The 11,049-nt window shown below is 65.7% G+C and overlaps 4 protein-coding genes across 4 annotated transcripts in view; 1 reads left to right on the forward strand and 3 right to left on the reverse strand.

Annotated features, from left to right (window-relative positions):
• F751_2798 (Cactin) overlaps positions 1-986 on the reverse strand; it is a gene marked incomplete at both ends in the record, with an annotated part of 2,021 nt that extends 1,035 nt beyond the window's left edge. The window contains 3 exons of the mRNA XM_011402492.1: positions 27-193; positions 417-794; positions 900-986. Coding sequence (XP_011400794.1) covers positions 27-193; positions 417-794; positions 900-986 — 632 coding nt within the window. The remainder of the gene's footprint in view (positions 1-26; positions 194-416; positions 795-899) is intronic.
• Positions 987-1,341: 355 nt separating this feature from the next.
• Positions 1,342-3,165, reverse strand: F751_2799 (Cactin; the record flags this gene model as incomplete). Its single annotated transcript, XM_011402493.1, has 4 exons — positions 1,342-1,601; positions 1,809-2,346; positions 2,666-2,863; positions 3,031-3,165. 4 exons carry the CDS (start codon positions 3,163-3,165, stop codon positions 1,342-1,344), a joined length of 1,131 nt encoding a protein of 376 aa, XP_011400795.1.
• Positions 3,166-3,415: 250 nt separating this feature from the next.
• On the reverse strand, positions 3,416-6,052 carry F751_2800 (hypothetical protein; the record flags this gene model as incomplete). Its single annotated transcript, XM_011402494.1, has 5 exons — positions 3,416-3,540; positions 3,687-3,915; positions 4,670-4,885; positions 5,460-5,786; positions 5,897-6,052. The coding sequence occupies 5 exons, from the start codon at positions 6,050-6,052 to the stop codon at positions 3,416-3,418; spliced, it is 1,053 nt and encodes a 350-aa protein (XP_011400796.1).
• Positions 6,053-6,219: 167 nt separating this feature from the next.
• F751_2801 (ATP-sensitive inward rectifier potassium channel 12) overlaps positions 6,220-11,049 on the forward strand; it is a gene marked incomplete at both ends in the record, with an annotated part of 7,175 nt that continues 2,345 nt past the window's right edge. Inside the window, 12 exons of the mRNA XM_011402495.1 lie at positions 6,220-6,254; positions 6,959-7,093; positions 7,288-7,352; positions 7,536-7,727; positions 8,072-8,301; positions 8,475-8,553; positions 8,785-8,948; positions 9,298-9,428; positions 9,699-10,008; positions 10,169-10,312; positions 10,619-10,740; positions 10,879-11,027. Of these exons, the coding sequence (XP_011400797.1) occupies positions 6,220-6,254; positions 6,959-7,093; positions 7,288-7,352; positions 7,536-7,727; positions 8,072-8,301; positions 8,475-8,553; positions 8,785-8,948; positions 9,298-9,428; positions 9,699-10,008; positions 10,169-10,312; positions 10,619-10,740; positions 10,879-11,027 (1,756 nt within the window). The remainder of the gene's footprint in view (positions 6,255-6,958; positions 7,094-7,287; positions 7,353-7,535; positions 7,728-8,071; positions 8,302-8,474; positions 8,554-8,784; positions 8,949-9,297; positions 9,429-9,698; positions 10,009-10,168; positions 10,313-10,618; positions 10,741-10,878; positions 11,028-11,049) is intronic.

Consider the following 11,049-nt stretch of genomic DNA (forward strand, 5'->3'; position numbering starts at 1 on the left):
TTGACAAACACCCCAAAAGTGCGCACCAGTCCTTGTTGACGATTCGGAAGGCGATGTCCTCGTACGGCGGACCCGCTGTGAAGCGCAGGATGCAGGTCTCCCCCGCCACGGCGTTGGGGTCCTTCTCGATCTTGTACACCGGCGACTTGGACTTGTCGATGAGGTCCGGGTAGAAGATGTTGAACTTGTAGCCCTGTCATTTTGGATGGGCAAGGAGGGAATATGCTCGGCGTGTCGCACGGCACTAACACACACACACACTCACACACACACACACACACTGGCCTGCCTTTCAGTTCCCCACCTCAGTCTATGAGAGGCATCCCCAATGCTCGCAAGATGCCAGGCCATGAATGAACAGACCCCCCCAAAAAAATTATCAAAGCACCCCACCCGCAGCAACACCCCTCACCCACCTGCACGCTCTTGGGCGGCGGGTTGTCACCATCGTAATGCGTCTGGTTGTACTTGTTCCACTCGTACCCCGTGTGCACGCGATTGAAGTACTTGGGCCGGCGCGGGCGGTACTTCTCGTGCCACCAGTACGCCTGGCTCTCCAGCGCCACCTCGCCACCAAAGGGCGCGTCGCCCGAGGTGCCCAGGTCGCCCATGGCCGCGCCGGCGGCGGCGCGCAGGCGCGCCTCCTCCGCCGTGTCTCCCGCGCCGCTGGCGCCCGGCTCCCGCCCCGACCGCATGGCCTGCTCGCCGGCCTGCGGCGCGGCGTCGGCCACGTAGCGCAGCAGCGGGTTGGTGGCGCCCAGCAGCCCCGCCGCGGCGCGCGGGTCCGCCACCATCTGGCGGTACAGGCGGTCGGCGTCGCCACCGGAGCCCAGCGCGTCGCCGCCGACGGCCGCCGCGGCCGTCGCAGCCGCCAGGCGCACCGCCTCGCGATGCCGCACCTGCGCGCGCAGCGCGGCCAGCAGCGCTGCGTCGTCCTCCTCGGGCACCACCTCCGCCTCACGCCCGGCCAGAGCCGCGCGGTCCATCGCGCGCGGGCTGTACGGGCCGGGTCCGGCGGGCGGCGCCGTGCCCGCCAGCTCCTCTGCGGCCCGAACGTCCTGCCAGGGGCGGGGCTCCCCGCCGGACGGCCGCTGCACTGCCGCGAGCCGCGGCGCGACGCGCGGCGGCGGTGCGGCCGGCGTCGTAGTGCTGCCGGCCACCGGTGGCTTGCCGCCGGGATGGGCCTCACGGGCTGCAGCCCCGCCGTCCACGGCCGCCAGCACCTCGAGCTCCGGGTCCAGGGCCGGCTCGGCGCCGGGCGCGCCGCCCTCGGCGCGCCCGCCCGGCGAGGCTGGGCTCTGCGAGCGACCCGGGCCGCAGACCGCGCCCCGCTCGCCGCCCTCACCCCCCGCGCCTTCCTCCTCCCTCCTCCTGGGCGGCGCCGTCCCAGCCCATGGCCGCGGGGACGTCCACCTCCGCCAGCATGGCGGCGGTGCTGCGCCGCACCTTTTCGGCGTGGAACTCGCGCAGGAAGGCGCGGGCGCGCTCCACGCTCAGCCGCGTCAGCACGGCCTGCCAGTACTCCGGGTCGGCAGCCTCGCCCGAGTCCAGCTGCTCACCGATGCGGGCCTCCAGGTCCCCCAGCTCCCGCAGCGTCTTGCCTGCCGAGATCGTGTTTGGGAGCGGCGTCAGGCATGCGCATGCGTGTAGGCTGGGTGGGGTGGCACTTCCAAGGGTGATGAGCGACGCAGGCCGGGCGTGGCAAGGGGGGGAGTGCGCGTCGAGTCCCCATCAGACCCCATCATGATTGCACCTGTGAGCGCATCAACCCCTCAGCGCCTGCGCCATGTCAAAACCTGCCCCCTCACCTGCGAGCATGGCCCTGACGTCGGCCTCGATGGACCCGTGCCAGCCGGCTTCGCGCACCGCATACTGCGCGGGGGTGGGCTCCCCCCGCGCCTTGGCCCGGTCGACCTCCTCCTCCCGCTGCGCCTCGGCCAGCCCCGCCCCCACCACCGTCTCCAGCGCCGCCCAGAAGGCCGCCCGGCCCGCGTCCACGCGGTCCAGCTCCTGGAAGGCGGCCGCGTCGGCGCGCAGCTCGCGCAGCAGGCCCAGCGTGGCGCCGGGGCCGTACAGCAGCGACCCCGGGTCCAGCTCGGCGGGGTCGACGCCGGGCAGGTCGTACACCAGGGCGGCAAGGGCATCCACGGCGCGTGGCCGCCCCTCCGCCAGCCGGGCCTGGGACCGCATCTTGGACTGCTCCAGCAGGAAGTCCTCCTGCTTTCGCTCCAGCTCCACCGCCTCCGCGGCGGCTCGCTCGCGCTGGATCATCTCCAGCTCCGCCTGCATCGCCTCGCGCTCCGCCTCGCGCTGCTCCTGCCGCTTCTTCACCTTCTCCGCCTCCTCCTGTCGGGGTGGGGGGGGGGGAGGAGTGGGGGCAGGGGAGGTGAGGCAATGTCCTGCGAAAGTGCAGAGCTTATCCGTATGGGCGGGATGCAGCTGCATATCCGGTTGCTTCGTGCAAGGCAATGAAACTGAGAGGCAGGGACAACCAGCATCCAATCCGCATCTTGTAAACAGTGAAGATGCGCCCCTTGCATTGGGACCGCTACACTATTCGGGCACTGCGGCCCCCGACGGAGCCTCCCACACGCCCCTCTGCCTCCGCACTGGTGGAGTAGGTGCCAATGCCCCAACCAAAACCCATACTCGGTCCTCAACCCACCAGCCGGCTCTGATGCCTCTTGGCCTCGGCCTTGGCCGACATTTCCCGGACATCCACGCCCTCAGCAATCTGCTTCTCGATCTTCTTGCCCCACACAAAGGGCTTGGAGAAGTTTGGGTCGCCGAAGGGATTGGCCTCATCCGTGTACTCCGAGTCCACCTTCTTGTGCTTCTTCTGATGCTCCACAATTCTCTGGATCTGTTGGCGCGAGAAGGGGGACAGACTGGCAAGGTGAGTAACTGCTGCATCTCCACACCAGGCAGCAGGCCTGGACTCCACCACGGAAGCGCTGCTCCCCACAACCAAACAAGTGCAGGCGACCCTGCGCCTGACACCATAACACGCAATATAATGCCCGCACCCACCAGCTTCTCGTTCTTGTTCTGCTTGCGTGCATCCTCGTCGGAACTCGAGTCGTCACTAGAGTCACGACGCCTGCGTTTCTCCTTCTTCTCCTTGGATCGCTTGGACTTTTTCGACTTCTTGGCGTCCTTCCCCATCGTATAGATTTGTCACAGGATGCGTGCATGCTTGTGGTGCGAGAAGTAAGGAGCTCCGCTCCCCGATCAGTATGCCCGTGGGAGATGTTTCGAGCCGCAGCACGCACATCACATAATTGCATGCCTTTCACACATGCGGTTGCCCTTCTGCCCACTGCCAGCTCCTGTGGACAGACTTACAGGCCCACGCCGTTCAGTGGTGCGGCCCCCTTCCATGGCCAGAAGAGGGAAGCCGACGCCTGCACCACCGTCACATGTCCTCCCAGTCAAAGTCGGCCTGCACTGCAGCGGCAGCCTCCTCCGCATCGTTGGCCTCCGCTTCTGCCTTTGCCACCGCTTCGCCTTTCACATCTTCCAGCTTCACCCGCTTTGCATCTGTCGGTATGACTGGGGGTGGAGCTTGAGGGGAGGGCCCCTGCATCCCTGTGCCAGGCATGTTGGGGATGTGCGACCCAAGTATGCAGCAACACTGGTCGCCACCATGTGTCACCTGGAGAGTCTCCTGCGGCCAAGGCGCCGACGTCCGCCCCGCCCCGCCAGCCCGGCCAGCCTGACAGACTCCATGTACTGAGCGACGTAGGCCGCCTCGATCTGGCGCCTGCGCGCCTCGTCCTCCGCAGCGGCCGACGCCGTGGCGGCGTCGGCGCCGGCGCCCTCCTGCTCGGGCCTGCGGAACCATGCCGGCAGCTCCTTGCCTGGGAGGAGCGCCTGGCCCGGCCCGGTGGCGCTGCTGCCCTGGCCGATCTTCACCTGGAGGGGACGGAGGGTGGGGGTTCAGGTTGTTCCTTGGTAGACGTGCTGAGCCAGGGTAAAAGATCTCCGGCAGGGCCACGGCAGGAAAACCCATCGAGGTACAGCCCCGATGGATCCCGAGCCCATGTAGGTATGGGTATTGCGGCTTTGTGGAAGCGTAGCCGAGGAAGACTTGCGCCGGACCAGGACCGGGATTCAATCGATGCCGACACCCACCCAGGGGCCCGCCCCTGAACAGCTCGATTGCTCCGGCACCACCCCCCCCACGCAGCCTGCCGTTGGTCAGTCACTGAGAAGGAAAGACCCACCTCCACGCTGGCCACATCCACCAGGTCCATGAATTGGTCGACGGAGAGGTCGCCGGCGCCGTCCTCGCCCGCGCCCGCGCCGCCCGCCCCCGCCGCGCGGCGCCGCGCCCCCTCCAGGCTGGCCTTGCGCCGCTGGGCTGCGTCGCGCTGGGCCAGGAACCAGTCCTGGTATACCATTGGGGAGGGGCGGTGTGTGTGTGTGTGTGTCCAAAGTGGCGAGGAGAGCATGCAGACAGAGTGCACGGTCAGGAACCTGATGAAACAGCTGGGATGGGGAGGAAGGAGGGGAAAACAAGGCAGTGCGCCTCCGCAGTGGCATGTGGTGCCGGTCCTTGGGGGCCAAAGATCCTCTCGTACCCGCCTCCTGCACCCCTGTTTGAAAGAATGCTGGCCGCCTCCACACCCCTGCCCTTCAACATCCGATCGCCCCGCCGCGTGGTCACCTGCAGACTGCCGGGGTCCGGGGGGTCCGCGTCCTTTATCCTCTCCAGCTGCTCTATGAGCGGGGCCAGCTGCCGCTCAAACGCCGCCTGCAGCGCCTTGGCCGCCGCCTGCCGCGCTTTGTTCCCGGCTGCAGATCCCCCAGGGCCGCCGGCCTGAGAGTCGCCGGCCGCCCGCTGCTCCAGCTCGGCGCCACACTCCTCGCACAAGAACGTGCCCTGCAGGATTGGTAGAGGGGTGCGGTGGGGTGGGAGCTTTGGGTGTGGCCGGGTTCGGCTTGCGCCATCATATCCGGGCTCCCCTGTCTGCTGGTGCTTCCCTGAAACGACCTGGCTTGCCCCGATGCGCACAGACGCTCCATTCCCTGGGCATGCCAAGGCGGACTCCTCCACTCGAACATCGCTTCGATACACCATTGGCCCCCCCCCCAACCCCCTCCCCCCCCATTCCTCGCGCGCACCGTTCTCGGGTCCAGCAGCCGCACGGCGTCCAGCGAGGAGGCCTGCGCGCCGCAGCGCGGACAGATTTACTGCTGTAGTACGTCTGTGTCTTCGGCCTGCAGTGGCACGGCGAGGGGGGCTCTGCAGAGGGGACGCTGAGGCGGCGAGGCCAGCCCAACAGCGGGTCACACAGGAGGGAATCACGCTGCCGCCGGCCCTCATCCTTGGGTAGGGACTGCAACTGCAGCCAGGCCTCCGATTCACCTCTTCCTCCACGCAGCGTGCCCGCCCGACCCACGCAGCGTGCCCGCCCGACCCACGCAGGCGCCTGCCCAACCCGGCGCACACACACCTGCTTGCGCAGTGCCTCGCGCATGAGGGCTAGGCGCAGGCGCAGCGCATCCTTCACGCGCGGGTAGTCCACCGCCCAGAAGGCGTGGGTCTCCACGCGCCGCCGCGCGGCGACCTCCGGGTCGTCGGACGGCTCCTTGTCCCTGGCCAGGCTGTACTTGACCACGTCGCAGCGCACCAGGCCCGCATCCTCCAGGTACTTGAGGGCGCGGCGGACCTGCTTCTGGGACAGACGCGTGTCCTCGCACACCGTGACCTCGTCGCAGTACCCGTCCGCGCGCGTGGCCAGGTAGTCCAGCAGCAGCACCCCCAGCCCCGCGAAGGAGAACTGGAGCGGGGGGGGGAATCCCATGGCGTTCACCTTGGCGAGAGGCAGGGAGGAGGGCAAGGGGGCAGTGGGGCAGGGAGGCGAGGGGGTCAAGTCCCTCACCCACCCACCTTGCTGAAGCGGGACACGGTGGGGGGCAGGAGGGCGTCTGGGTCGATGGCGACGGGGGGGGGACACTCCCCCGCATAGAAGGCGCGGCCTACCAGGCGGATCAGGCGCTGGTACCCAGCTTCGCCGGCCAGTGCTCGGCCTATGCCGTCGCCCATGGCACAGGCAGTCAGCAGCCAACGTGGCGGCAGGTCGGCACGGGACGCTGCATCAGAGGGTGTGTTCCCCCATTGAGTCGATGAACTGCGCGATGGACATCATGCCTAGATGGGAGCGGCTGCATGAGCCTCAACTTGGGCAGCGCAGTCTGGTGAGCTCCCAGCCCATGCGTGTCTCAGAGACACACGAAATCGTGTCTAGGTATGTGTGCTCATGGTGCAATGCTGCAGAAATATGGGTCCTGCGCAAGCTTCCCGGCGATCCTGCAGCGAAGAATCCCTCGAGCCTGCTTTGACTCCGTCGACCAAGACACTCAGATCGGTCACGACGAAGGATTCCAGCTCAACATGTGAAGGCACGCTGGTGGGGTGATCACAAACAGCAACGACCTCCGTAAGGTATCATTAGAATACATCCTGTCAATTTCATTCCGTAAGGGGGTTCGTGAGCTGGTACTCGTGTCTTAGAGCGTGGGCCCTGGCGGCAAACCACACCCATTCCTCGACATGGCTGAGGATGATCTGACCGTCTCGCTGCTGGCCAGCTGACGCCAGATGGAGACGACAGTCGTTCCCTCCGACGAAGCCTCGCGTCAGAACGACGTCAGCACCAGTCGGACTGGGGGCTCCGCCTTGAGGTCTCTGCTCAGCAGGGCATGGCCGCAGGAAGACACGGGCTATGCCCCCAGACGCCTGTCGTCTCCAAGCTTCAAGTGAGCGCTGGTGCTGGCATCCGGGGGGCGAGTGGGAGGCAGGGGTGGTAGAGGCAGCAGCAGGGAGACAGGCCAGGCCAGCGTCCGGTGCAGCCCTGTGCTGGCCCTCCAAACCCCCAACCTGGGGTATACATGCTCTTCCCAGGAACGCCCATGCACTCACGGGACATTGAATCGCGACCTTGCATCACAGGGACAGATTGTTAGCGCTCCGCGACATCCTGCTCTGCAAGGGTCTGCGTCGCAATGTAGCCAACAACAATGGGACCGGACAGGAGCAGATCGAGAGGGATCGCAGGCAGCTGCCCTCCCTGGTGGAGGCCGGGAGGTGAGAAGTTCAGGGTGGTGCTGTGCAGTGGGGTTTCATGGGTACTCACCCCGCGCCCAGGGTCCTTACATGACGGGCGCAGTGGCGAAGCCCGGTCAGGTTTTCCGAGGCACTGTCCTGGGAAGTGGCGACCTCTCTGGGACTCCTGGTCACCTGAAGCACAGCTGCACCTCATCTCCATCTCCCTGCTGCAGGCACGCCGGTCGTTCACGGGTTGTTTTCAGTGGCAGCAACATCAACCTACACCTCTGGATCCGAGGTGAGCACCTGAGGCGCGCACAGCTGCAGCATGGGTTGTCTCCTACGTACTGCTTGCTCCTTTTCCCTCATAGCCACAGGGATGCTCAAGGAATTCCTACAAAGCAAGGAGCTTGTCGTTCGCTCTGAGAAGAAATGGAGCTCTCAGCGCCCCTGAGTTCTATGCCTCGCTCCCTCGACGCAGACTCGTTCATCTCCATCGTCCAAAACAAGACGCGGGTGTTGATCCTCGCCTTCTTCATCATCTACCAGCTCTTCTTCTGGAGCTGGGGTTCCCTCTACTACCTGCTGGTCCGATTCAAGCCGGGCTGCATCTACGGCGCCGACAGCTTCGTGGAGGCCTGGGTGTTTGCCGTGGTGACGCAGATGACTGTAGGTGCGTGGGTGCATGGATTTCGCTGTGGTGTAGGAGTCCTTCCCCCCCGGGGGGAGGGGGGGGCAGTCAAGACAGCCTGCTGGGGGACGTACAGAGCCTGGTGGCTTATGGAACGAGGCACGGGCGCTACCAGCGCTCAGGAAGCTCACAGAGACGTTTACACATAGGAGCCATCACCAAGCCCCTTTCCCTGCCTGGCACCCTCCATCTTTTCCTGATGCCTTCCCAATTTTACCTCAGTCCATCTCCCCACCTCGTCGATTCCCGCCTGTGTGTCGCTCGCCCAGCCATTCACTCATGCCCAACCTCCACCCACCTGACCGCCCATTCCCCCCCTCGCGCAGGATATGGCAATACGGGTCCTCAGAACTGCTGGCCCGTCTCCGTCATGATTGTGGTCCAGGGCATTCTCTCGGTCCTCCTCGGCGCCATGGTCGTTGGCATCATGTTTGCGCGCATCTCGCACCCGCACTACCGCGGCCGCTCCATCTACATGAGCGACCGCGCGTCCATAGCCAGGCGGGACGGCACCCTGAAGCTCATGTTCCGCATCGCCGACATCCGACGCACACAGGTCTGTGGGTTTGGCGACGAGGGGTTGCTGGGGCATTGGGTTGGGTGTGGCGCCCCTCCATGCGGGGCTGGGCTTGATTGGGCGCGCATGCTTGGCCTACGATGCCGTCAGCCCTTGTGGGCACCTAGCTTGCATCCTGGCAGTACCCTCAAAACCTGCCACTGATCTCGTAGGTAGTGGAACCTCATGTCAAGACCTTCTTATACACCTGGGGCTCCGGCCGGGTGACAGCCGAGGGCGAGAAGATTCCAGGTGGGGGCCGGGACGTGCGCAGTCGGGGGAAGGGATCCTTCGCTGAGATTGGTGTCTTCAGGGTTGCTGCAAGTCGATTCTGCATGGGGCCAGGTGCTCTCAGCCGCTGTTGTCCCTGGAGCGCTCTCGAGCGGGCGCACGGCTGCTGCTTGGGACGGCGTGCTCACCTGAACCTAGATGGTTCCCCATCCCATACAATACACACCCAAACGTACCCATGCCTCCATGCAGTACGTTGCGAGGCGCTGGACATCGGATATATCGACGGCATGCTGCTGCTGCCCCTCATCATTGAGCACACCATCGACGAGCGGTCACCCCTCTGCGGCCACACCCACGACAGCCTGACCAGCCTGAATGCGGAGATCGTGGTGACTTTTGAGGGAACCACAGAGGTGAGCTGGCGGGTCGAATGGTCGGGCAGACTGGAAAGGGGCAGGGAATGGCACAGCGTTTGAAGGGATGGGTCCCGGCGGGTGGGATCAGATCATGCCGAGCTGGGACCTGGCGAGGCCTTCAGCTGGGAGCACCTTCACCATTTGGTGGACAGCCAGGGTGGCGGCTGGAGACTATGTACACCAGACTACAGGCAGCGGACCCCGTGCTCCGTGCCAAGAGCAGCAGGACCCGCCATGCTTGCGCCTACTCGTTTGCTGCTGCAGCCCGTGCGTCCCTGTGCCTTTGCGCTCCGACTGTGTCCTAGATCCCTCTCCCCTCACCACTCTCCCCCTTCAAACCCTTCAGTTTGGCAACCCCTTCATGGCTCGCCGCTCCTACCTGCCGCACGAGCTGCACTGGGGCGAGCAGTTCCTGCCCATCATCATGCGGCCCGAGGGCTCGGAAACCAACAAGCACTATGGTGTCGACCTCACGCAGTGAGCTGGTGTGGGATGCCGGGTCGTCAGACTCTGGGGGTCCGATAGCATGTGTGGGTCATGCTGCTTCGGCACCTACGATCCTCTGGATTGCAGAGACCTGCAAGAGTTCCCTGTCCATGCAGCCACAGTGCAGATTCAGTCCATTGCTCCTGCTGCACACCATCATGTCCCTGTTCGGGGGCGCACCCTGAACCCCTCTTTACAAGGCGAGGACGCTCCCGTCCATCTTCCCCAACCCACCCACCCCCTCCAAACAACCTCGCACAGCTTCCACGACCTGCGGCGGCAGAAGGACGTGCCGTCCGCGCCGGCCTCGGAGGTCTCGCACGCCGTGGTCAGCCGTGCGCTGAAGACCGTGCCCTACCCGCTGCTGGGCGAGAACACGCTGGTTGTGTCGGACAGCCTGTGCGTGAGCTGGACGCGGGGAGGCGCGCTGGAGCTGGTGGCGCGCGTGGGCGACACCTACCCCAATCAGATGGTGGAGGTGGTGGTGCACTTCATCCTCTACCGCTGGTGCAGGCTGGAGGACCAGCAGCGCGACCCGCTGCTGCCCACCTTCACGCAGCACCGCCTGGATGTGAGTTATGTTGGTTTGGGGGGGTTGATATCGTGGAGGAAAGGACGGCGGTGGGTTGTGCTGGGGACCAGGACTGGGGGGAGGTTGTGAGGTGCAGTCGGGGCAGGCCCTTGTCGCCCGTGCTGTGCTGAATACATTGCCAACTCCACCAAAATGACAGGTCGGGTACAACACCGGCGCGGACCGCCTGAACCTGCGGCTGCCCGTGGATGTGCGCCACGTCATCGACGCCAGGTCGCCGCTGGCCAACTGGTTGGAGCCGGGGGGCGTGGACTCGGACCTTGGCTCCGAGATCGTGGTCATAGTGAGGGAGCGCGGGGAGGGGCATTCTTTGGGGTGGGTGGGGGAGGTATCAGAGGGGCCTGCCCCCACAGCGTGGGGTGGCTTGCCCAGGCTGCTGTTGGGGTGCCCTGGCGACGGAGCAAGGGGGGAGAGGCCTTAGGCCTGCCGGCCTTCTCCTCGTGAAGCATGCGTACCGAGAGTGCCTATGCTTCTGGCTGAGCTGCGATTCGATACTCGCCGTGGCCTCACGGCCACACCACATGCCAGGCTCTGGCCGGCACCACCCGCTCTCAACCGCTTCAACCCCATCACGCCACCCTTACACCAGATGAACGGCTACCGCACGCGCTCCACAGACAACGTCCTGCGCCAGCGCACCTACAATGTGGGGCAGCACGTGCGATGGGGTCACCGCTTCGTGCCCATCGTGCGGCCGCCCGGCTTCTCCGGGTGGGTGGCAGGGTCAGGACGGGAAGCCTGCCGGGAGGCGGCTCTGGGATTCGCAAGGCTCTCGCTCGCCTGTCAGCCGGCAAGCCTGTCAGCCTGCCCGTAATGGTCTTCGTGCACTGCCCCAATCCCCACCCGCAGCGACGGCAAGGCCAGGGTGCGGTGGGGTAAGTTCCACGCCGTCGTTCCGGACACACGCAAGGAGGTGGACGGGCACGCGGTCAGCGTCCCCGGGGGGCCCCGCATACGCTTGGCCAAGGCTACCCCCGCGTCCCTTGCAGGGACCTCCAGTGAGTTTGGAGGGGGGTGCGT

Source organism: Auxenochlorella protothecoides (genome assembly GCF_000733215.1).
Source record: "Auxenochlorella protothecoides strain 0710 unplaced genomic scaffold scaffold3, whole genome shotgun sequence".
NCBI lineage: Eukaryota > Viridiplantae > Chlorophyta > Trebouxiophyceae > Chlorellales > Chlorellaceae > Auxenochlorella > Auxenochlorella protothecoides.